At 55.4% G+C, this 24,646-nt stretch overlaps 1 protein-coding gene and 1 long non-coding RNA gene across 17 annotated transcripts in view; one reads left to right on the forward strand and one right to left on the reverse strand.

Annotated features, from left to right (window-relative positions):
* The window catches only part of Sec16a (SEC16 homolog A, endoplasmic reticulum export factor), a 31,723-nt gene extending 13,653 nt beyond the window's left edge, over positions 1 to 18,070 (reverse strand). For 11 of the 16 annotated variants that reach the window (XR_010045942.1, XR_010045941.1, XM_013155799.3 and 8 more), the window contains exons 1-12: positions 16,993 to 17,152; positions 10,017 to 13,704; positions 8,208 to 8,344; positions 5,775 to 5,872; positions 3,651 to 3,774; positions 3,350 to 3,548; positions 3,120 to 3,264; positions 2,509 to 2,651; positions 2,025 to 2,086; positions 1,788 to 1,926; positions 1,250 to 1,495; positions 76 to 173 (exon numbers count right to left, since the gene is read on the reverse strand). Coding sequence is in view for 14 of the 16 variants with exons in the window: in XM_013155799.3 (XP_013011253.1) it covers positions 76 to 173; positions 1,250 to 1,495; positions 1,788 to 1,926; positions 2,025 to 2,086; positions 2,509 to 2,651; positions 3,120 to 3,264; positions 3,350 to 3,548; positions 3,651 to 3,774; positions 5,775 to 5,872; positions 8,208 to 8,344; positions 10,017 to 13,637 (5,012 nt within the window). In the remaining 2 variants the exon portion in view is untranslated. Of the gene's footprint in view, positions 1 to 75; positions 174 to 1,249; positions 1,496 to 1,787; positions 1,927 to 2,024; positions 2,087 to 2,508; positions 2,652 to 3,119; positions 3,265 to 3,349; positions 3,549 to 3,650; positions 3,775 to 5,774; positions 5,873 to 8,207; positions 8,345 to 10,016; positions 13,705 to 15,005; positions 15,131 to 15,402; positions 15,447 to 16,992; positions 17,153 to 17,353; positions 17,545 to 17,943 lie in introns of those variants that run through there. The other 5 variants (XM_013155801.3, XM_005005110.4, XM_013155795.3 and 2 more) reach the window with 5 other exon arrangements.
* Positions 17,612 to 23,015, forward strand: LOC106028341 (uncharacterized). Its single transcript, XR_001201941.3, has 3 exons — positions 17,612 to 17,902; positions 18,403 to 18,575; positions 22,759 to 23,015. It is a non-coding gene; the product is annotated as an uncharacterized LOC106028341 (long non-coding RNA).
* The last annotated feature ends 1,631 nt before the right edge of the window (positions 23,016 to 24,646 follow it).

Here is a 24,646-nt window from a genome sequence, read left to right on the forward strand (position 1 = left end):
AATGGAAAAATACCTTGCCAGGACAGGCAGGGCAGGCTCTAGCCCTGGCACAGCGGGCTGCAGTGGAGCACCCACCTGGTCATGACACGAGCATGTGTCCGGCTGTCCATCTTGCTGGCCAGAAGCAGGGCATGGCCCCACAAGCCGTGCTTCATGGCAGACTCCAACGCGTCCTGCAAAGTAGTTCAGGGCTCACAAGAGCCATCAGTTACTCCACACTGTAGCCAACAGGCCACTTGAGCACATCCCCTGTGGCTGGCAATGACAGAAATGTCACTGCTCCTCACTGGCCCTAGTTTCCAAGTCCCCAGGGTGGGGGAGGAGCATGAACACTGCTCTTATCTCCACCTCAGCATAAAGACACAGACGGGGCAGGGGCCAGGCAGCAGCACCCCACCTGACCACCCATCTGCTGAGAACAGAATGGCTCCACCCCCCTATCGTGATGACATGTGTACCCCAAAAATGAGCAGGCACAACACCACATGAACACAGCCCACACCCGAACGTTCCAGCCAGGGGAAAACACAAGAGGCAGGTGAGTGTCTACAGAAGCAAATGGTCACATAACCCCACCACTGTACAATGTCCCCATTCCAACCCTAGTGATCTTTCAATGGGCCTAGGTGCATGCTGTAGCCTCAGTGACATGGGAAGCTGAGGCAGGAGGGTCACTTGAACCCAGGAGTTAAGGCCAGCCTAGGTATCGTACAGCAACTCCATCTCAAAAACACAACTAAGTTGGGATGTACTTCATGTAATAAGAGAACAGTGCTCTAAGGTCTCACCAAAACAAAACAAATACCTCAGCTTTCTGAGTCAATCATAAGAAGCTCTGGGTGCTAATGTCTCTGCCATGCACAGCCTCGAGGCCAGGGCAGTGAAGCCGGCTCCTGGCAGCTCTGGAGGATCACCCCTCCCACATCTCTGGACCATGGTTCCTCCACTCTGCCCCCGAAGTCGAAGTGGCCATAGAGCCAACGCCTGCATGTGGCTCTGGGGCCTGGGCCCGCCTGTCCATGAAGCACGCTCAACTGTCTCCTGTGCACTGTGCACCGTTGTCCCGAGGCTCTGCAGGACTCAGCCAAGCAGGGCTTCGGCATTCCCTGCTCACACATGTGAGACTGAGCCCACAAGCCCTGATCTGGATGCAGCCAGCAGGGGACCTCACTGCAGAGACAGGCATCCAGGCAAAAGGCTGCACAGCGCTGAGCCACAGGTGCCTGGCCAGGCTCCATGGGCAGAGTACCTTCTTGCGGCCGTATAGCAGCAGCTCCCGGAACCTCTCGGTCTCCTTCTCCAGAGTGCAGGTGGCGGCCACTTGACTATCCATAAGGAAAGACAGCTGGGCCTCGCCAGACTCCTCCTCCTCCACCTGCTCCACAGGCTCATTGGTAAAATCGATCAGGTTTGCCTCACTGGGCGACTTCCCAGGAAGCCACACTGTCCTGTGGTCCCGCAGCAAGAGCTCCGCAATGTCTGTTCCCACCACAGTCTGCAGGGCCGACAGGGACAGGATGGGGGGTGACAACAGGGTTCCCACAACAGAGCCCCCAGCACGAGGTCAGGACCACCCTTTGACTGCAGGGCAAGGTCCCTGTGAGGTCTCCACCTGTGGCCACGTGGACCCACCCCCAGCTCGCCTGTGTGCCATCCCCTTCCTACCCACCTCCCCCAGGTGCTGCTGCAACACTGTCCTAGAGGAGCCGCCTCATGGCCAGCTGCAGCCAGGGTGAACCCTAAGCTAAGGCCAGTGGGCGATAGTGGTGGAAGCCCAGGGCACAGACCCCATTCTGCCGGCACAGCAGGATGATGAAGTTCCACAGCAGACTCGCAGAAGCTTTGTCAAGCAGACTGTCATTCTGCAAACACTTGGTAGCTTTGTTCTGTGCAAAGTTAATGACATCCACTTTGTGGGTGTCATCTCTGTAAGGAGAACAAGCATTCAGTGAACCCGGACACCCTGACCCCAGGCCCAGCCGGCAACTGCCGCCAAGCTCATACCACAATGCCCCAGAACTCACTTTCCCAGGGGCCCTGGGAATGTGCGCAGCTCCTCTTGCTCTGGCGTGTGCTGCAGCAGGATCTGCAAGGACAGAGGCACAGCAGGAAGCTTCCGAGGCAGCCTGGCAGCCACACACATGGGTACCCCGCACAGCTCTGACTCCAGTAAGGGTTTGCAGGTAAGCAGTGAGGCCCATGCACACACTCTTCCCCCAGAACTGAAGCAGGGCATAGCCCTGCCCCGCCACACTGAAAGTCACCCACAAACGACATCCTCAGAGACAAGATGTTAGCAACATAGCTGGAAGACTGAGCACGGTGACACCAAGCCTAACCCAAAGCATCTGCTTGAAATGCCGACTTCTGGGAGCACAGATCCACACAGGCATACCACACTCTGCACGTGGTTACTTCCCAGGAGAGGCCGTTTCCCTGAGGCTGAGCTCCCGGGAGGACAAGAAGCAAGGCGGAGGCAGCCAAGTCGCAGGCCCAGGCCCACATTACCTCCATGCTGTGGATCTCCACCAGGGCGGGCTGTCCTTCTGAGGGCAGGTTAGGGATGACCTTGATGAGCTGACCGCCGGGACCAAACCTGGCACACAGATGTGGCACTGAGAACTTCTCAGGAGACGTCGGTCTTGACGGAACTGTATTTCGATTGGTTGGACATGAAACAGGTGGCTCGTCACTTCTTGGAGTGCCTATCCCCAACCCACCGCTTTGACTTTCTACCCAGGGCATCAAGGCAAGTTTGGCCTCAGACTGAGATGGTGGCAAAGCACCTGGCAGAAGCAATGGTCAGAACCAGAGCGGAAAAGGATTTGGCTGAGGCGGTGCCTTAGCCAACCACATCTGCTGGCCCTCACTAGGTCAAGCGCTTGGGTGGGGAGGTTACAGGGTGGCTGATGGCACAGGCCTGAACACTCATCCACTCCCAGCATGCTTACTGCCTGGTCTGGCGACAGCATACATGGCAACAGGCAGGCGGCCCTCAGACACACAGCCAACTGCAATCCAAGCCAGGGGAGGGGACAGGGAGGATCAAGGTCAAGCTCTCGGTCTGAAGCCCAGGACAGACTGCCTGGTTCTGAGGCCAGGTGGGTGGCAGGCGGCACCTTGCTCTGCAGAGGGCCAGGCGTCCACAGGGTAACCGTAGTCTGCAAAGCCATGAGTGCCACTGAAGTTGCTGCTGTAGGCACCATAGGTGAAGTCCCCATGGAAGGAGCCGGTGGCTGCATTATGGCTTCTGTAGATCTGACTCTTGGAAGAGAGAGAGAGGGAGTGGGGAGCGTGAGCCGCAGGCACGGGGCCGGATGGGCTGGGCGCAGTGTGGGGCTGGGCGCACCTGATGCGAGTGGGAGCTGAGGCTGCTGCGCCGGCTGTGCAGGCTGTGTGCGCTGTGCAAACTCTGGGCCGAATGCTCACTGTGCTCACTGCGCCTGTCTGCCTCCTCCCCGTAGGGGTCACGGTGCGGTTCTGTGTCCTCATCAAAGCTCCCAGTGAAGCGAGGGTCGTACCTCCAGTGGTCGTCGCCCTTCTCAGGCCTGCGGTGAACCAGCACTGAGTCACAGGATGGGAGAGGCCCCCACAGACAGATGCTGCAGAGAACCCCCAGCAGGGAGCAGCAGGTGTGCCCAGGTACTGACCTGCCGCTGTAGGCATAGCTCTCCTTCCTATGCGGGTCATAATCAGCGTCATACCAGTATCTCCGGTCCCAGGTGCGGGGGTCACGGAACCGAGAGCCATAGTAGCGGTCCCAGCGGCCCGGGTCTGCAAGAGAAGAGTGTGGGCTCGGTGCTGGTGCACACCAGAAACCCAGTTCCACAGAACCTTCAGGCAAGGAACCCACCAGTGTGCAGATGGACCCTTGCCCCCACTCCAGGGAGAGCAGGAGGGAGCCCTGACACGGGGCAGCCACTGTCCTGCTGCACGGTGACACACTGTAGAGGCTGCCAGGCTGTTCTCAATACAGATGTTTTTGATTAAAAACAAAAAACACTAGCCAGGTATAGTGACCCATACCGGTAATCTTTGCCACTTGTGAAGCCAAGGAAGGGAGATTCAAAGTTTGAGCCCAACCTGGGCAACTCAGCAAGTCCCCATCTCAAAATGCAAGTTAACAGGCCAGGCATGGTGGCACAGGCCTGTAATTTCAGCATTTGAGAAGTTAAGGCAGGAGGATAGCTGCAAGTTCGAGGCTAGCCTGGGCTACACAGTGCATCCAAGGGCGGCCTAAATTGCACAGCAAGACCGTGTCTGAAAAAACGAAGGGCCAGGGACGTTAACTCAGTGGCACCACACCTGCCTGCAAGAGTGAGGTTCTGAGTTCGATTTGTGGAACCAAAAAAAAAAAAGGTTAACAAAGAGCTGGGGAGGTGGATCGGTGGCTAGTGGTGCCTAGAATAGGCAGCCCTGGGCTTAATCTCCGGCACTGCCAAAAATGAAAGAAAACAAAACTGCTTAAAGTCTTGTTTTGAGGGCTGGGGATTTAGCTCAGTAGCATAAGCGCCTGCCTTGCAAGTGTGTAGTCGTGAGTTCAATCCCCGTTACCAATAAAAAAGAAAAAGACAAAAAAAATAAAGTCTTGTTTTGTTTTTTATAGCTACTGTTTTTTTCCTGTGGTGCTAGGGATCAACTGAGGGCCTTTCATATGCTGGACAAATTCCCCATTACAGCCACACACCTCCAGCTCCAAGGACCACTTTTTAATTGTTAAATCTCAGCCAGGTGTGGAGGCACATGCCTGTCATCCCAGTATGCTGGGAGGTGGAGGCAAGAAGATCACAAATTCAAGTCCAGCCTGAGCAGCTTAGCAAGATCCTGTCTCAAAATTAAAGATTAAAAACAAAAAGGGCGGGGCTGGGGATTTAGCTCAGTGGCATAAGCACCTGCCTTGCAAGCAGGCAATCGTGACCCCGGTACCGATAAAAAGGAAAAAGACAAACAAACAAACAAACACAAAAAGGGGTGGGGATATCGTTCAACACGAAGGCCTTGGTTCTATCCTCAGTACCACACACACATAAGAAGCTAATTTCCTGACTATAAATTTTACTACTATATCTCAAAAAACTTTAAAAAACTATTTTAACATTGAAACCTAAGTATTTTTGCCTTTGTTTTGTTTTTTGAGCCAGGATCTTTCTATGTAGTCCAGACTGGCCCTGAACTCATGACCCTCCTGCCTCAGCCTCCCAGGTGCCAGGGTTACAGGCATGCACTACTACAGCCAGCTAAACTGGAAGTGTGAAAAGCAGCATGACTGCCACGAACGAGCTGGATGAACCCTGTGGGAAGTGTGTGCAGGGCTCTACTTAAAGCAGGTGTCAGCATTCAGGAGGAAAGAGCAGTCCTGGGAAGCAGAAGGGCCAGGTGGGGACACTGCCCAGGGATGGCCAGCAGGGTCACAAGGGGACTCCTGGCTACTCCAAGACACCAATGTCTGCAGCCCATGTGCAGGACATCCCGCCCTCTCGCAGTGACAGGCCAGCACAGCCAGTGTGACCAGAAAGGGGTTTTTCACCAGGTCACAGCTGAACCGCCTGGAGCATGGATCACAGTGCAGCTACCACTGTGACAGAGTGGAAAGGCTGCGTGTCTCAGACAGCAGTGGCTGGCGGCCCTTCTCACCACTCTGGTTCATGGAGGAGAATGGCAGAGCGCTGCATGTCACAGACAGCAGTGGCTGGCGGCCCTTCTCACCACTCTGGCTCATGGAGGAGAATGGCAGAGCGAAGAGCCAGGGGCGCTGGTGGTGGACTGTAACGCACCTCCATAGTCGTACTGGCCGGAGTAATAGCTCGCGTAGTAATCGCTCTGGCTGCTCCATCCACTCTTGGAACCATAGTGCCCATCGGGGTACCCCGGCCTGAAAAGCACACAGGGCTATTAAACACACACCACCCCTTTCTTCAAGGGTGGAAGACACTCACAATACACACCATAGACTACACTCATGGCAGCAGGCACTCACCAAAGCACTCAAACCTCATGAAAAACTCTAATCAGAAAACCCAAATGTGGACAGGTGCAGTGGTACACACCCATCACCCCAGCTATGAGGGAGGCTGAGGCAGGAGGATTGCAAGTTTGAGGCCAGCCTTGGCCACTCACTGAGACTCTGTCTCAAAAAATAAAAAAATAAAAAAGGGGTTGGGTATGCAGCTCAGTGGTACTGTGTCCCTGGTTCAACTCCCAGGGCCACCTCCCAAAGACAATCCAAAATGGTGACAAGGATGTGGTCACAAACTTCCCTCACAAGGCTAATGGAATTCAGCTCAGCAAAACCCCTACCTGACAGCACCAGAAGTAAGCCAACCTCTCTGGCATCTGGTGCCATGGCTCACAAAGAAGTTTCTGATTTGCTCAGCAGCAGGAGAACGAACCCAGGCTATACTCACTCTAACACCCCCATGGCAATAGCCCTGTATATGCTCAGCTGGCCCTGGGGTGAGAGCAGGCCCAGGGGACTGTGCCCAGGGCCACCCAGGCCTGACTCAGTGCCAGCTCCACATGCCTCCCCCAGCCACAACCCTGCCTCTCACGAGAAAAGGGAGTCTAGCAAAAGGGTCAGGTCCAAAAGATTCTGTGCTCTCTAGATTCCCGAAAGCATGATTTTAGTTTCCCTAAGAGCAGTTTTTATACACTATCTGACTTTTTAAAATGTGACTTTTCTTACACCCCTTCAGGAAAGGTCACTTGATGGGAGTCTGGCTACTTGGCCAGCACAGCACCTGAGAGGCAAGGCCACCCACACCCTGCTCACCCAACTGCTCAGCCATGGTCATACCACTGGCCTGGCCGAAGGCCCTGGAGTTGCCCCGGAGGCCATACTGATCTGTGCCGCATTAACAGAGAGAGCCAAGGACACGGCCACGTCCTCAGCCGGCCTCAGCAGCCCCCTACAGCAGTGCAGAAAGATGTGGGGCTGCCAGGGGCCTGGCCAGCTCATCAGGGACCCCATGCTCCCACCACGTGTGCTTGCCGGGAAGGGGAGAACGGAGATTCTGTCCAGGCTGTGATAGTCAGGCTGAGGACCCTCTGAGGCCCGGGACAGATTAAGGAAGAGAAAGCCCAAAGTCATAGAGATGAACCTGGCCTGCTGGCCCCACAAAGCCACTTCCAGCCTCACAAAGCGAACTCCCTCATGAATCTGTAGGTGCAAGGGGAAAATGAGTGCCTGGCTCTACCTCCTCCTCCTCCTGCTCTTGCCTGGTCCCCTCAGGCTCTCACCGGAAAACCATGTGAGCGCAAACCCTGCTTCCCAGTGGGTGTGGGGTACCGTGGTTTCACATAGCCATCTTTTTCTTTTGGGGGCAGAGACGGTAATGAACCCAGGGCTTTGCACATGTGAGCAGGGGCTTTGCACAGAGACAAACCCAAGCTCCATAACTGAGAGCCACCGGCTGTGCCAACCACACACGTGTTCGGCTTGAACCTTTGAAGCCAGGTGTACCAGGAACAGACACATGGGCCAAGGCTCACAGGTAAGACCTTTTGTCTAAAATGCTTTTGCACATTAGAACCCGATGTGGCTGCCAAGAGGTACTGCTCCCAGCTCAGATGACAAACCATGGCAGCAAACAGAACCCATGCCTCATTGCTTCACCCAGTCCCACCAATGCCAAGGCCTGCACACACAAAGCAAAAGCAGCACCGGCAGACTTCGACTTGGGGAAGGGCTCCCTCAGCAGAGGACACCACGCCCTGATGCTCTCCGAACTTTCCCTTGCAAAATAGGGGCCAGCTTGGCCAGCACAGAATACACAGGGGCCCCACACCCATAGGCTGTGTGGCCAAACAGGCAGCACTGGGAACAAAGCACAAGAGCCAGCCTGGCAGACATGGGTCTGTGCCCTGTCTGTAATTCGTCCTCCCAGACCAGGTCAAAGTCTCGGTCTGAGAGCCCTAGACACCCAGCAGCCTACCTGGGTCAGGAATATGCCTGGTAACAGGGACAAAAAGTGGGAGTACATGCAGGGCCTGGTGGTGACTGGCTAAGCATGGACCACAGGAGGCAGTGTGCTCAGCCCAATGTGACAACGCCACCTTCCACTTGCCAGACGGAAGCTACACACAGGCAGCAAGAGGCTTGGAGAATTCTGTACAGGGTTTTCCAGTCATTAGCTCACCATCCCCCCCAAGCACCAGGAGTGAAAGCATCAGCCTGGGGAGAAGGAAGCAGCTGCTGGTGCAGCGCTCACCTGGCAGGGGGTCGGTCCGAGCAGTGACTCGCCCGAGAGCTGGGCCGCTCCGGCTCAGAACAGCGGTAGTTCTCGGCATACGCTGGCGCAGAGCTGTCATAGGACCTGTACCGGTGATCATAGAGGGCATAGATATCCTGCAGGAGGAGGACAAACACGTTAGGTCCCATCCTGAGCAGCCACACGACAGATACAACTGCGCACAGCAGGGACTGGGACACAGCAGGCTTCCTTCACACACACACAGAAACCTGGGATTTGGGTAGTGGTGTATGTCTGTCACCCCAGCACTCTCAAAAGGCAGGAGGACTGGAAGTGGAAGCCCAGACCAGGCAGTTTAATAAGACTATCTCTGAAAACCAAGTATTGGAGGTATAGCTCAGTGCAAATGTCCTTGGTTCAATCCCAAAGACTGCAAAGGAAAAACCCAAACCTAAAGGCAAAGTCAGTGTCAAAGGCAGGCAGCAGAGCCTCCCTATGCTGCCGGCCTGGCCCTGCTGAAGAGGGCTCCTGGAAGGGCCTGGGGGCCAGTGTGTGGCCAGCCAGCTCTCCAAAGGGCACCTAAAGTCTCTGCTGACTGTAGTAGAACACGTGTCCTGCCTCAGGTGTGCAATGGAAGCAGGGATCTATCTGGGCCAATCCCAAAACCACCAGGCCCCAGCCCGCCTTTAAAGAAGGGTAAGGTGGATGCTGAGATCAGAAGAGAAGCCAGCAGTGCAGGTGCAGCACCAACTCCTCCCATTACATCTGCAGCCACTTGCTCTGGACTTGCGTAAGTCACAGCAAAGGGTATGTTCTCCCCATGACTGGAGACCACAGAGGAAGAAGACAGGAAGTGGTTCCAGGCTTGGGCTTCCTGGCACCTCCATTCTACTGCCCTGAGGTTCCAGCAGCAGAGCTAAACACCCGAGTACTGCAATGACGTCCTTGCTCTCTTCTCCCAAACCTAGGGTAGCAGGTTGCAGGAGCTGCATGTGCAACTGCTTACACCTAAGGGTGTGAGGATGGCCTGGGCCAAGAGGCAGGAGCAGCCCCAGGGCTATGTCACTGGGAGCTGCGGGCATAGCCCATGCAGCCTGGCATCACTGGCCCTCCCCACACAGCCTGAGCCTACCTGCCAGCCCACACATACCAGGCCTGTGGCTCCAGGGATACCACCTTCCACCTTGGAGCCAGAGGGCAGGGGAAGCAAGTAGCAATCAAGTGTGTCCACCTGGACTATGCTTTTTCAAGCTGCTGCAGAGTTAAAGAGAACCTAACTCAAACAGCAGCCAGGAGCCTGCAACAGGGCAGGGCTTTCCACCTGCTGGTGCTACCACCCCACACCTGAGGGAGTGTAAGGACGTCCCATCTCCCTTCACTATGGTGTGTGGATTAACTCTCCAGATCTAACCTTTTCCCTCATTCTTTCCTTAGGAGAAACGAAAATGATTCTAGCTACTCCTACTTCCTACACTGGCAAACACCACACACAGGCAGACACCACACACAGGCTTCCAGGGGCTAAGCTTACTGCCCAAAATGCACTACACAATGCTGTGCCCTGCAGCAATCCATCCGGGCTCCAGGAAGCAAAGGGTTTTTTGTCCCCTAATGGGAAACTCCAGGCTACACAGAAAAGGTGCCTACATACCAGCAACCCAGCATGCTAATGCTTGGTAGGCACCCTTAAGGGGGCGCATGGCCGAGCAGGACTTTTCCCGGCAGCAATGTGTGGGTCTGGACAAACAGGTCACCACTGGGGAACGCACGAGAGAATCCCGACAGGAAAAGCAAGGGAAGATGGCTAAGTAGCAGTGTTCACTTTACCTGGTAGGACAGGGAGGCTGAGCCAGGTTCCGATGAGTACGGCACTGGGTACTGGGCTGGGTAGGCATCATATGGAGGTCTGTAATAGTAGTAGGATGCCAGGTCCTGAGGCGGAGGGCCAAATGCACTCAACGGTGGAGGCTGAAGCCACGGCTGCTCGGGCCGCACCGCTGCCTGGCTGGAGTTTGCAGACACAGCCGACGCACCAGAAGTAGACTGAGGGGGCTGAGGCAGCGGCTTCTGGCCTGCATTGGCCAGGGCTGAACTGGCTGGTGGCTGGACCAAGTTCTGGGACGGCCCTTGTGTGGGGGGACTCTCTGCATCTGAAGCTGCTTGGGGCATCTGTGGGGGAGAAGCCTGCGGCTGAGGGGGCGCCGCCTCTGCCTGGGTTCCGAGGCCTCGATGGTCCTGGTCATCTTCCCTTACCTGCTGGTAGAAATGGCCTGGGTCATGCACCCCAACCCCTGACTGTCTGGAAGGACTGGTGGCAGCCTGCTGGGCGGCCGGGCCCTCCACATGGAATGGGCTGTACAGTCTTGAAGGATTTTCCAAAGTTCTACTCAGCGTAAAGTCTAAGGCTCCAGAGGCTTCTTCCTGGTTGCTGGAGTAATTTGCCTTCGTGCTACTAGGCACTGAGGTACTGCTTGCTGGGGGAACTAACACCACACCAGTGCCTCCAGCAGGGCTACTAACAAACTCGGGAAGCTTTTCTGAATTATGAGTCTTCTGCCTTTCTGGAAGCAAGCCCTTAGGGACTGGGAGGGACAGCGGCTGCACAAGCAAATTAGCGGGCTGATTAGAACCCATTTCAGAAGAGCTAGACCCCTGTGGGACACTACTCTGGCTGACACTGTTGGGCAAAGACAAGCCAACCGCAGCACTGGGCACAACCCCAGACAAAGCAGCATGGTCACCAGAATCTGCGCTGAGAGCCTGGCTGCTCGCTGTGGATCTGTCCCCCACCAGAGCATCTCCCCAGCACTGATTCTTCTCCGCAAGATTCAGCAAAGACACAGAAAAATTAAGGGGCTGAGCCAAATTATAGCTCTGGTCAGGCTGGGCAATCAAGACTGGCTGATTTTGCAAAGCTTCAGTGGGTGGTGAGGACAGCAAACTTGCATAACTGGAACTTGCCTGGGACTGAAGGGCTTCACTGCCACCCACCTTGGGAGGGTTCTCAAGGTTCTCAGAAGTGCTCGGCAGAGCTTGGCTTTGCAAGGGGTGGGCAGGGGCAGGCTTGCGAGATGGCTGCCCAGGCAACCCCTCTTTTGGAGGCTGAACAACTGCCAATGGCTGAGGCTTTGCAGGTACATAAAGTGCAGGAGCAGCGGGGGCGAGGAGCACGTTGCCACCAAAGTCTGGCAGCTCGTTTTGCGCCCAGAGGGTCGTTGCGGGGCTCTCACACTTCACAGACCCCTGAGCCCTGGCAAAGGGTCTCTTCTCTGGAGTTGAGCGCACCGTATCCAAGGGAGGTGCTGCTGTGTGTATAGCTTCCACAGTGGGAGGAAGAGGTGGGGAGCAGGCCTGGGGTGCAAACAGTGTCTCCATGTTGTCTGGTGGCTGCTCCAAGTTGCCTGGGGAGGCGTTGGGTGGTACGGCCACAGGTCTGCACTTCTTGGCCTGCTCATGGGTGCCCCTCACTTCACCCACCATGTTGGCTTGATCCACCTCAACCGGCTTCACCTCAACAGAGTGCGATTTTACTGGCTCAAAAGAACTATTTGCACTTGCCTGGAATGTCCCTGTAGGTTTCGGGGGGCTCGGGGTGGAGGGCTGGGACAAGGTGCTATAGTAATTCTGGCTCCCACTGATCTCCTCTGAATCGCCTCCCACAGGGGAAGAATAAATTTGCTTAAAAAAACTGCCTGTCGCGTCTTCTTCAGGCTTTCCCACTTCCTGCTGGATGAAGGTGCCCACCGGCTCCTGGGACCTGGCTGACCCAGAAAGGCTCCTGTGGCTCTGGCCGCTGTAGCTGGATGACATGCTGTCAGATCGAACTGGGTGCACGGGTGTGTCCGGGGCCTCGAGATTCAGTGCCCCACCTCGGGTGACGCCTATGGTACCATGCCTGGAGACAGGTGGCCCAGGCAGGAGTCCATATCGGAATTGATCATTTGGGGAGGGAGCATCCAAAATTAGGGGTTCAGCTGGCAGAACTTCTTGATTCTGGATGAACTCTAAATTTTCGACATTCTCATACTGTGAGCCACCAGCATCACAAAGCCCTGCTGTGTCACCCCAAGCGTCACCAGCAGCACTGTTAGTGGTCTGGTTATCACTCTGGAAGCCTGCAGACTGAGAGAAATAAGGCTGTGTGCCTCCTTTCTGCTGCGTGGTCTCACTGTGGGAACCTGGAGGAAAGGCCTGGTGGACGATGCCAGCACCATGTACAGGGCGAAGCGAATGGCCCGGTCCAGGGCTGGGGGAGAAACCATCTAAGTCCAGGCAGCCAGCTGACTCTGCCTTTTCAGACGAGAGGTTCTCCTCATTTTCGGTCTCTTCTCCTTGGAAAAACATGGAGAGTGCCCCTGAGGCTGTTTCTGTGGGGGCTTGGTTACTCCCAGCCCCTGAGGGGTAGTGGACTTGGTTTTCAGGACTATTTCCCTGAGTAAGGGAATTCCCAGGGGCAGGGTCCTGGAAATGCTCTTTCACTCCTGGATTCTGCATGAATTCCTGGCTTTCCCACATATTCCCGATCCTGGGATTGTGCCCGAATGAATTTTCATGGTGAAAGTCACCTACTGAGTGGTTTCCACTTTGCAAGGGGGCCACCTCACTTCCTCTACCACTGGCCAAAGGGGCCGGAGGAGACACTAGCTGGGCATGGAGCTCATAGCCAGGGCTGTGGTGCAGGCTTGACGAGGCAGGAAAGTGGTGAGTGCTGGTGGCCTGAGGCCCCACACTCTGAACAGGTCCTTCTGGGCTGGGTGAGTGACCCTGCTGGGAGGGCTGCAGGCTGCCCTGCGCTGGGCCCCACTGTGCCGGCATCCGTGGCCGAGGCTGGGAGAAGAACGAGGATGCTGCTGCAGCCACTGCTGCCGGAGCCACTACACTGTCCCTCAGAGCGTGTCTGCTCAGGGCCTGGTCAGGCCCACTCCCATGCCTTTGGCCCCCAGAGGACTGGTCAGCACCATCTCCTGGAATGTAGTGGGCTGGATGCAGCGGAGCAGTCAGAACTTCAGGTCCTGAGCTAGAACTGACTTCAGCGCTCTGGCCCATCTCGTGCCCTGGCAGTGTAGGAGGGACAGATGCGCCAGAAAACTGATCTGCGTTGGGCTGTGACAGAGGTCCTGCCAGAGGCTCCGGGGGTCCTTGGGTGCTCTCCCTTGCACTGACCTGAGGCACAGGCAAGCCAGGCCACTGAGAGAACACTGGCAGGGCTGGATCATTGCTGGCAGGCAGGCTGCTCCTGGACAAAGCATCCAGGGGGTTGTTTTGGCGCATCTGTCTGCTAAAAGCAAAGGGATCTGTGACTGGTTGCAGGGAGCAAGGAGGAGCCACTGGGGCACTGCTACTGGCCAGCTTCCTGTAGCCGCTGCTACCCCAGAACATGCTCCGAGGAGTCCCAGCAGGAGGGGGGCCAGCCACACCAGGTACAACCCCCTGGGACGGTGGCTGCATAATGGGCCTCTTCCACAGGAGGGGCTGCTTAACAGAAGTGGCAGGCAAAGCTATTCCTCAAGGTGAGCTGGAAAAGAAAAAGAAATGAAAATGAACCCATAAACTACAGATCGCAATCAAGAAACTGAAAAAAAGAGAAAAAATAGGGATTAAGCTCAGAAGTCGAGCACTTCCCTAGTGGGCATGAAGTCCCCAACAAGATTGCCTGTGACCCCTGACATTGTAACTCAGCCTGGAAAGAAATCTCAAGGATGTGTACAGCAGATTCACAGGGGCTCAATGAACTGTCAAATTTCCAAGAGGAAGACTTCAGATCTCTTTGGAAAATAAAGGGGCATAATCCTCACCACACAACAGCCACACCACAGCATCTTCCATTGTTTGGCTTTTAACAAAACACAATAAATGCGACCCTGACTAGCTAACCTATCCTTCTCCAAGGCAAACATTCAAGTTCTACACCTTTAAAGTCTTTATCTTTGTATCAGTTCAGCTCTCAGATCTGTTTAGCTAATTCAAGAGAAAATTAAACCAAAGGGAGAAATCTTGGAGGCCTCTGGAGTTTAATCCACACATCAATTACTCCCCAGTCTTTCTGATACAATGAAAACACTAATGTTTGTTTTATAAATAAAACCACTTAGAAATAAGTTTCTAATTCCTTCCTGAAAACTAATCCTACCAATCCTTTAACTCACTGATATTGGCCAGGTGTGTTGAGGCAAAGCCTTACGAGCCCAGCTCCTTAAGGGAGCTGAGGCAGGAAGATCACAAGTTCAAAAAGCCAGGTGAACTTAATGTCAAACTAAAAAGGGGGATCTAGAGATTTAACTAAGTGGCTCAAGCACTTGTCTGGTAAGCGTGAGGTTGTGAGTACGATCCTTGATAACAAAAATACAATAAAAAGGGTCGGGGTTGTTGCTCAGCAGTATAGTGCCCTTGAGTTCGACCCCCAGTAGCTCAAAGGAATTTTTTTAAAATAAAAATAATTCACTTAACGCTGCCCATATGGTCAACAGGGGCTCCTTTCCAACTGCAAGCTTGCTGAAAATCCACTCCAGTTCAATACATCCTGCTCGGATCAATACCAGAGCACTCACTTGGTTCTGAGCTGTCATCTTGAGATGACACTTTCAACTTCACTTTCCAGGGACCCAGAGGTAGAAGCCCGGTCTCCTCCCCTTGGCCCTCTGCATTTATCTACCCAGCAGTGCAGCTACCATGCACACAGCAAATCCTCCCACTAAAGGCAGGACTCAAGACTTCTGCCTCCTTGTAGAACCCGGGCTATAAAGAGTAATGGGCTTCCCAGCTCATCCTTCAACACACCACTTTCAACCACCCCATGCAACTTACTTACTTACTTACTTATTTAAAATAAAATGAGATGCAGAGCACAGACCTAGAGAACTGGTTCCTCAGGAGTTACTGTGACAGTGAGACTGACAGTCCACCTGAGCGGCCCAGGGAAGCCACTTCTCTCCTGGGATGCACTTGATGGAGACACACACAAACTCCATCCATAAAATGAGAGAACACAATGCCTTTTTCCTAAGGTCACTGCTGGGTTTAATCTTACAAGCTGGCACTTAAGGTGGCAAATTAACAGGAAATCTTACACTTAAATGAGTTCCTTGCAGAAATTTAAGATTTTCTCAACACTACTGGACTAAAGGCTGTTTTGTAAGGAAACATTACCACCTACAGAGAAGCCTCCCAATCCCCAAACCAACTAACAGGTCTACAGCAGTAAGGCCAGTTTTACCTCAAACAATGTCATGACTTGAGCATTACTCTTCATCTTCCTCTCTGCTTGCCAACAGAAAAACAGAGGATTGCAGATCATTAAAACTCAGGACTACAGTAAATTTACTGCCTAGCAAGTCCTCTAACATCCAGTAGGCAACTGTTTCAGAGGCCAGGTGATCATCTTAAAGATGCGTTATTCACAAACCCAGCTCTTCAGCTCACCTGCCTTGTATCTACAGTACTTACTCAAGCCACCCGCAGCATGAGTCTCTGACTATAGGACACACCTACTCCCCCACCACTCCTGCACTTTCGTCTCCCTGCCACTAGTCTCCAGCTCTAGGTGTGCAAACCCAAAGGAGTACCAAGAATCAGCAGGGCTCTGATTACAATCTCCTACACAGTGACCGAAAGTGACCCCTATCAGACTCGGGACATATGACATAGGCACGATCTTCCCAGCTAGAACTGGAACCACAGACATTCAGATGTTGTGAAAAAGGCAGAAGAGCCTAAACACTGCTAAAAGTGACAGACCAAAGAGGACACTCTGACACAAAGAATGTTTACAGAAGCAGAACGGAATCATACTACATGTATCCAATCCTCAGCGCAAACTGCCAAGACAATACCAAGATTCACTGCTATAAGGGGTAACAGGGTCACAGGAAGAACACATTACTACTTTGCCTCCTTTCTTTGCAAAATATCACCAGCACAGAAACCTTACGAAAGAGGTTAGGGACAAAACAGCCTGCAGGCAGGCTGTATTACGCTGAAACTTCAAAAAGTACCACGCATAAACTACTGCCTGTGGTTCTGCCGCTTCTTACTACATTTTGTTTTGTTTTGTTTTGTGTACCAGGGATCGAACTCACAACCTCCCGCTTGACAGGTAGGCACTTACATCACTGAGCTAAATCCCTGGCCCTGCTTCTTACTACATTGAAAATAGGTCTCTGGCTAACACCAGCATCCTACAGATTTGAGAGGAAATAATAAGCAATCCACCTCCAATCTACCAACTACTTAGAGATGTTTCTGAGCCAAACAACAAAAACTCATTCCAAGTGGCTCAGTGTGTCTGGAAGCTCCGCTTTAACACCTGTAACTGGTGAAGAGCGCACCGTCCTCGACCTCCCTTGCGACATCCTGGCCACTGCCAAGAGATGACAAATAACTATATTGCCGCTCCTTGGTGCAAACGTCAGTGAATCCATATCGCTGTAGAGTCTTCTGTTCAACGAACACCAAACACCTTCAAAACCTCTGACACACAAAAAACACGCTCAACCGCCAGAAACTTCCCAGGCATCCCTTCGTTTGAGCGGAGGTTCAAAGAGACGGCCGGGCCCGAACATCTTTGGGTGCCCGGTAGCCCGTGGCGACGACCACAGCCCCTCCGTGTCACGCGAGGACAGGCCACCGACACGGCCCGGCCGCGCCCCGACCCGCGCGCGGTACACGCTCGGCGACGCGACAGCCAGCGCCGTGGCCCGCTCCGGCAGCGTCCCGAGAGACGCGCCGCCCGCTAGGGGCTGGCCCTGGGCCCGGTCCTCCACCGCCTGGCTCCGCCTGCCGGCCTCCGACCCCGCTCGCCCCTCACCCGCGCGACCGTGGCCGGCCTCTCAGGCGCCGCGGGCCGCAGCCCACCCAGCAGCGACGCCTAGCGCAGACACGGAAACCCCCGCAGCCATCTTGGCATATCCGGCTCCGGTAGCGTCTCCGCCGACGTGTCCGGCGGAGACGTCACACGCCCCGCCCCTCAGCGCGCCCCGTCATCCAGTCTTTTACCGCCTCGTCTCTTTGTTCTGCCCCCTTTGTCCCGCCCCCTGTGTGTCCTTCACGGTTCTATTTCCCTAACCACGCCCCCGTCCCGCCCCCATCCTGGTCCACTCTTTCACTTCTTCGTCACGTCCTTGGCCCCGCCCCAACCTCGCCCTCCCTCGGTCCCACCCCTCTCCCACCTGCCCCGCAGGGTGCCCAGGGACGTCGCCCTGGTTACGTTGTCTCCCACTCTTCTCTCGTTTTTGGCTGTCAAAAGGGACAGGAATCTTCAGTCATGACCCCAAGAAGGAGTAGGCTTTGAAGAATCAAAGTGAGCAGCTCCACCCCCCGAGAACGGCCGCTCCGCGAGCGGGCCTTAGAGCCAGCGAGTCCTTTCCCAGTCTCGGTTTAGACCTGGCTGGCGGCCGGCGGCGCGGCTGCGCATGTGCCGATGCTGCCGTTCGGGCGACCAATTGGATTGCGCACGCGCACGTCGTGCCCGCACGACGTGCCTGGTTGCCTGGTTACCGCGTGCGGCGATGGCAGCTAGAGCCTGGAATCTGGCCGCGCCCAGCCTAGCCCCCAGCATCGGGTCCTCACAGCTGGCCCAGGCTGCAGCCGGTAGCCACATACCGCAGTTCCCTGCAGTCGGGCGTTCAAGCGTGCCCTACTGGACAGCGGTGATACCACGAGGTCACCGCCGCCGCCCCTCCCTCACATCGCCACCCTTGCATCCAACTCTGGCCTCGGTAAGAGCCTCTGGAAGACAGGGATGCTGTCATCTGCATACCTGCTCGGGTGGCCAAGGCAGAGTAGTCCCCAGCTCCTTCCGGGGGTGCCGAGGTGGCACATCGGGACGCCCCCTGGTCCCCGGTGTACCTGGAGGCAAGGAGAGGAGGATGCGTGGTCTTGCTGCTTGTCGCAGTGACACTGACAAGGGAGCAGCCACGCAGGCAGAGCCCTCTGACGTGGCACCTGGGCCTTGCTGCTAAGCTAACATTTGCCTTGCAGGAGGCAGGTCCCGATGTGTTTGAACACAGACTCAGAGAGCACGTGACAGGCTTGGCCCCTGGCCTCTTATGATAGGCAGCCATGCACTGCCCACTGCCAGGACCACGTCCTCCTGTGGTCAAGGTGCTCTTCAGTCTTGGTCCCACCAGAGCCTCCTGCGTAGCTGTCATTGTTCCCTGGGTCAAAAGAAGGGGACACAGAGGGAAAGCATCAGGGCTCACTGCTCTTCTTTTTCCAGTGACCCTCAGAAGAGCCCTGCAGTGGCACCCACACCTGGGCCTTGGGTCCCAACAAGACTGGGGCCCTGCCCTGCCTGGTGCACGTATGCTGGAGAGGGAGTCTGGCCTGCTCTGGGGTGAATGTCAGGTTTCAGCCCCTGCCCCGGACCTTCAGGGAAGACATATTAGAAAGGTACCTGGTTCCACTTCTGCCTGATCCCGATCCTGGGGGCTGCTCTGTCTTCCCTCCCTTCCCACTCCTCCAGGGGAAAGCCTGGCATCTACAGCCCAGCATCCTGTTGAGTTTGGTCAGGCCGCTGGGGCACGGAGCCTGGGCCCTGGAGTCACAGCCCCTCTCTTTAAGGTCCACCTTGCCGCCTGGATGTTGCGTGCCCTTCCTTGACTTCCTTAGTCCCCTTAGCATCAGGCTCATCTCTTTTTTTTTTTAAATTTTCTGGTACCAGGGAGCCAACTCACAACCTCACACTTGCTGGTGCCTGTGGCACTTGTGCCACTGCACTAAATCCCCAGCCCATGGCTCATTTCGTAAGAGGAAGCAAAGGGCACACTAGGCTGTCTGGGCCCTGAAATGGGCCAGTGGACCTGAGCTGGGACTGTTAGGGCAAACAGGGTGTGGAGTGACTGGTCGCAGGACACCAGGGGCCTGTGAATAGGAGGTGACTGCCCCTATGGCCATCACTGCCCCTGCCTATCCTCTTCCCAACCCCTCTGCCAATCCTGAGCTTGCAGGCTGGAGGCAGGCATTTCCAGCTCCCTGTAGCCCCTAGGCGGTCAGAGTCAGCGCCTGGACAGAGTCCACAGGCCTGGCTCAGGCCCATCCAGTCTGTGGCAGGAGGTGGACTGTCCTGTCTGTCATCCTGGTACTGGGACACTGTGTGTTTTCAGCACTGTCCAGGATGGTGGTCACTGGGCTTGGAATGGGACTGGTCCACACCAAGCTGGGACCCATGCACCATGTCTCAGTGGTTGTTTGTAACTGCATGTAAAATCTTTTGATTTAAATAAACACTATGATTGGATGGGATGTGGTGGCATACACTGTAACCTCAGCACTCAGGAGGCTGAGGCAGGAAGATCACAGCAAGTTCGAGGTCAGCCTGAACTGTTCAGCAAGACCCTGTCTCAAGAAAATATCTTTCACCTGTTTTTTTTTTTAATGTAGCTACTAGGAAATATAAGGAAATAGGGTGAGAATTAGGGTCCCACATGCAGCAACCCCTCTCAGCTTGTTCCCTGCTGGGTTCTGGGTTCTGGGTGGAGGCTGCCACATGGAGTGGGCTCTCCCAAGCCTCAGGCCAGGGCAGTCCTCCAAGGCTCCCTGGAGCGTGCACCAGTCCCAGCCAGGAGCCTCTGCCCACACCCTTCCTGGCAGTGTGTCTAGCACTCTGGGCAGTGGGAGGGGCTGTGTGAGGCTGGGCTCCCTATGCCTGGCGCTTGCCCTTGGCCCAGTCTAGACCCTCACCATGGACACTGCAGCTCTGGAGGTGAGGGGGAGAGGTGGGGCAGCCTCGAGGTGAGGGGGCTGGCTGAGTGGTCCAGGCCCAAAGCGCAAGCAAGGAAGTCTGCAGAGTGAGGAGAATCATTGGGGGGCTGCATGGAGGAAGAGGCAAAGGGCCAAGGAGGGAGTGGCAGGAGGCAGAGGCCTGTGCCTGCTCATAGGCCTAGCAGTGTGTGGCCCCCATCTGTGAGCCTCCCAGAGGGTCGAGCATATGGCAGGAATAGAGAGGGAATGGGAATGGGGGGCAGCAAGGAGGGAGCCCCAGGTCCTGATGCCCTTTCTTACCTGCTTGCCACCGACAGTCATGGCACGGCCACAGGCATACAGCCACCCCATGGGCTCTGCTCCCACTAACAGCAACGGAAGGCCCACATGTGTGAGCACTCGGGAGGCGGAGGCAGGAGAGTTGCTAGCATCAGCTACATTGGGAGCGCAAAACCAGCTTGGGCTGTGTAGTAAGACCTGTCTCAAAAAAAAAAAAAAAGATTGCACATCTGGGTGTTCTGTCCAGCCCATCCCAAGACTTAATGTGCCAAAGAGTGCCTTCTGCAGACAGGCCCTGGCCAGTGCCCACTCGCAGCAGATGTGGGCAGAACACCCTTAGTGCCCACCTACCTGCATAGCAGGCCTGCTGCGAGTTGTAGGGACATCGAACAAGGGAATTTCCTGGAGCTCTTCGGCTGGGAACAGCTCCATCTGTGGAGGTTTTAGGGAGAGCTCCGAACTCCAGAGGCAGCCTCAGGAAGGCTGTTGACCCTCATGTACCCCCTGGACAGGGACCTGGCTCTCCTGTGGCCCCTGGGACAAGCGTCCATCCATCATACGCCAGCCAACCAGCCATGCACCATGGCAGGGAGAGGCCAGGCAGGGGCTGAGACGCCGGCTGCAGCAGGGACAGTAGGCTGGGCTCTGTGGGAGTGTGGGGCAGGAGGGTGCTCCAGGGTCTGAGGTCACCTGCACTGAGCTTCTGTCAGCTGCATTCCTGCCACAGGTGCTGCCAAGTCCTCTCCTCCCTGAGTGTCCACTACCCCATCCAAGGGGCCCGGGCTGGGTCACACATTTCTACCAGCCCTTCTAGCCTCACTGGGATTTGGGGACCTGTGGACAAGTTACCCACCTCTTTGAACCTCAGGGTGGTACAAGCCCCTGCATCTGGGGAGGACAGGCATGGGCTAAAAGGGCCCTGGTGGGATGTGGTCATCAGAGGGAGCCAGAGAGCCATCTCTGAGTATGCAGTGAGGTGCAGAGTATCCCAAAGATCCCTGGCTGTGGGCGTCTGGGCTCCTCGGCTCCTGTGGACCCAGCCCCGCTGCAGTGCCCCACTGGAATCCACTTCTCAGTCTTCATTTCCCCAGGCTCCCTGGGCAGTGGGACCTGCTGAAGGAAGAGAGCAGGTCCCCCATCAGTGCTCTGGGAGCCCAAGTGCATGCAGGGACACAGCGTGGTCATCATGTTTCTCACAGTGTTGCTCTGGGGACCTAGGACCTAGTCCACTCCGTCCCAGCACACAGCACCACCAGGCATGGTGACCACCCCATCCAGAGTGTGGGGAGGGTCCAGGTCTCTCCTTTTCCAAACAAGCAGATGGGGGTGGGAAAAATTAACTGATGTGTGTGTCAGGTCACACACATCCAGTGGCTTTTTCCCTTGCCACACAGTGACAAAGGCTGTTAGTGATTTGTGTATTTACACAGAGCCTGCGAGGAGGGTCATGAGAATGCTGGTGTGGTGTAAGACACACAGAACTGTGGAAATAGTGCAACAGTGCGGGTAAGATAGATGTGCGTTTACTGCTGGTGCGCCATACACCGTGGACCTAGGCACAGGCTGTGAGGTTAGGGTCGTGGGAGAATGCAAGACTCCACCCCAGGCACTTTATTTTGCCCTTGTGAGATGGGACACAAAGCTCCTGCAGAGGAAGGAACTGCTCTGGGCTGCTCTCCTCCACCTGCCCCCAGGGGGCAGTGATCACATCTGCAGAGGGCCTACAGCCAGGCTTGCGCATGGCCTGTATCCAAGTAGAGCCCAAATGACGTGCTTTGAGCTGGACATGGTAATATGTGCCTGAAATCCCAGCACTCCAGGAGGCAGAGGTGGGAAGATGATACATTGGAGCAAGACTTGGTCTCAAAAAATCAAAAAGGGTTCCGGGAGTCTCTGGGGTCCTGCACACATGCAGCCCCTCCACGCACATCACATATGTGTCAGGCCTAAGATCCCACGTGGAGGATTCTCAGGCCCAGGGGCACAGTGCCTGATGTGTCAACCTGTCCAGGGCCTCACCACACGCCCGACAGAAACACCTCCATGGAAACCCCTCCGGTCCCTGATGCAGCAGTGCCGTCCCCAGCAGGGCACCTTGAGGATACATCTCCTACCTGTCCCTTGCATGTGCTGTGAGGTGATCTAGGTGGCCACTGGCCTGGGATGGGAGGAGGGGCCACAGTGGACTCCAGCTCATTTGCTCAGCTCCCCCAAACCTCTATGTCCTTTGGAGGCCAGGCTTCCTGGGTGAGAGATGCCCCACAGGTGGCCTGGCCTGAAGTTTGGTTCGTAGACACTGGGACTCTCTCCTCCCCTCTTTGTGCCTTTACAAAGGTGACCTTTCCTGTGGGCTATTTATATTGACTATTTTGGGGAGACAAGGTCTCTCTGCCCATTTCAGGCTGGCTTTGAGCTCACTATGTAGAGCAGTCTGGCCTTGAATTCCTGGTAACCTTCCTGCCTCAGTCTCCTGAGTGTTAGGATTGTAGGCATGCACCACCATGCCAGCAATTATTTGTTGAAATGATATTACAGATTGATTAGATGAATTAAGATCTTATTAAAATAAACTTCACTCTTTTCACTTTTTTAGAGGCTGGTGGTGCCAGGGATGGAACCCTGGGCTTCACAGAAGCCAAGCAAAGGCTGACCACTGAGAGAGCCCCCTTCTTTTCTTCTGAATGTGGCTACGGTAATTTTTTTTTTTTTCTTTTTCCTTTTTATCGGTACCAGGGATCGAACTCACGACTGCCTGCTTGCAAGGCAGGTCCTTATGCCGCTGAGCTAAATCCCCAGCCCGCTACCGTAATATTAAACTATAAACTATTAAATGCTTCGGTTGTGTTTCCACTTTCCAGGGCTGCTCTGATCTGTCCCTCAGTGCCGAGGAAGTCCTCTTCCCTCGAGGGGCAGGATGCCCTGGCCTGGGATGGCATGGGAAGTCATGCTTCAGGATCGAAAACTGCACCTGCTAGACCACAGGGAGCCCCCACACCCCAAGAGGGAAGGAACAGTGCGCGGGGACAAGGGCATGTGCCTGGGCAGCTGGCTGGTGCCACTGGCTGTGTCCCTAGGGACACATTCAGGACAGGGAGGGACCTGGGCCTTGGCTTGGTGTGCGGCCTGGAGGGCAGATGGAGGGAGACAGGTTGGCTCCACCCGGGCCTCAATCAGGCTTGAGGACTCCGTATGTCTGCTGGGTCCCTCCCATTTCTGCACACCTGTGTCCTGCTCACCTCCTGAGGAGGCACTTGCACTGGTAAGCAGCCACCAGGCGAGCTCTCGAAAGCCCTGTCTCCAGACACACACCGAATTCCTTCTGGGTGTCTGGGCTCCAATGTGAGCTTTTGGGGAAGGGACTCAAGTCAGCCCATGGCAGATGGCCAAGCTAGGACTGTCTTGCAAGCTTGGCCGGGAGGAAGGGCTGTGTCCCTGAATGTCAGGTGGGTTTGGCAGGGTGGCCCTTTGGAGCCTGGTGGGCTGCCAGGTTGTCACCCATAATGAGCAGGACCAGCTTGAAAGCCAGCAGCTGTGGGGCAGGGAAGTGGGACACAGCCCCTCAAGGGCCCTGGCATATGGGAACACTCAGCGGACACTCAGACCTGGGTGGTAGGCAGGTGGCCCAGGACTGAAGTGGCGGTAGCACCCAGCGGACGGAAACTGTGCACTTGACTGTGGTGGTGCAGGCCCTGGATGGCCGCCTCTGCAGGGACATGCCCCTAGCATGAGTCTCAGTCATAATATTTGTGCTCAGGGCTCAAAGCCCACATCACTCCTTCTTCGGCTCCTCCAGCTGCAAGAAGCTGTGAGTGGCTTTGGGGGTGGAGCTATGGGTCCCTTGAGGCTGGACCTTGTGTCCGTGGGAGACAAATCTACCTACCTCAATCTTTTCAGAGGTAACACACAGCAGGGCAGGGTGTAGCTCACCTGGCCTCGGCAAAGCACTGGGTCCCATCACCAGGACCAGAACCCCACCCTCCCTAGTTACACCAGGGGTTCAATGAATTTAAATCAACGCTCACCAGAATACACACTTCTGGGGCAGCCACAGTGTGGGTAACAGCCACTGTGACTGTCCAGAGCTCACCATGCCACCACTCCTTGGCCAGAGCCAGGCTGGCCCCAGCCCCAGCCCCAGGAGGGCTAGTCTGCTTTCTGTCTCCACGTGTTTTAATACCAAGCATGCATCGTGTGAAGGGACTCGCACGTCAAGTGGCCTCTCGTGCCTGGCCTCTTTCACTGCACAGCGTCCTCAAGTCTCACCTGCTTCATGGCAGGTGCAGGAGCTTTGTCCCTTTACAGAAGCTGATATTCCACTAGTACTGGTCAGGGTTCTGCAGAGAAAGACAACTGGGGGCGGGGGGGGGGGACACATAGAGAACAGTGGTTACAGGAACTTGGTGGAGCAGACAAGTTCCAAAAGCTGCAGGTGGCAGCCCAGGGCCCCCAGAGAGTCGATTAGGCGAGTTCTGCTCCAAATG

The sequence above is a fragment of the Cavia porcellus genome, unplaced genomic scaffold, assembly GCF_034190915.1.
Source record: "Cavia porcellus strain 051 isolate PalLab524CR breed Dunkin Hartley unplaced genomic scaffold, mCavPor4.1 scaffold_49, whole genome shotgun sequence".
Classification (NCBI taxonomy): Eukaryota; Metazoa; Chordata; class Mammalia; order Rodentia; family Caviidae; genus Cavia; species Cavia porcellus.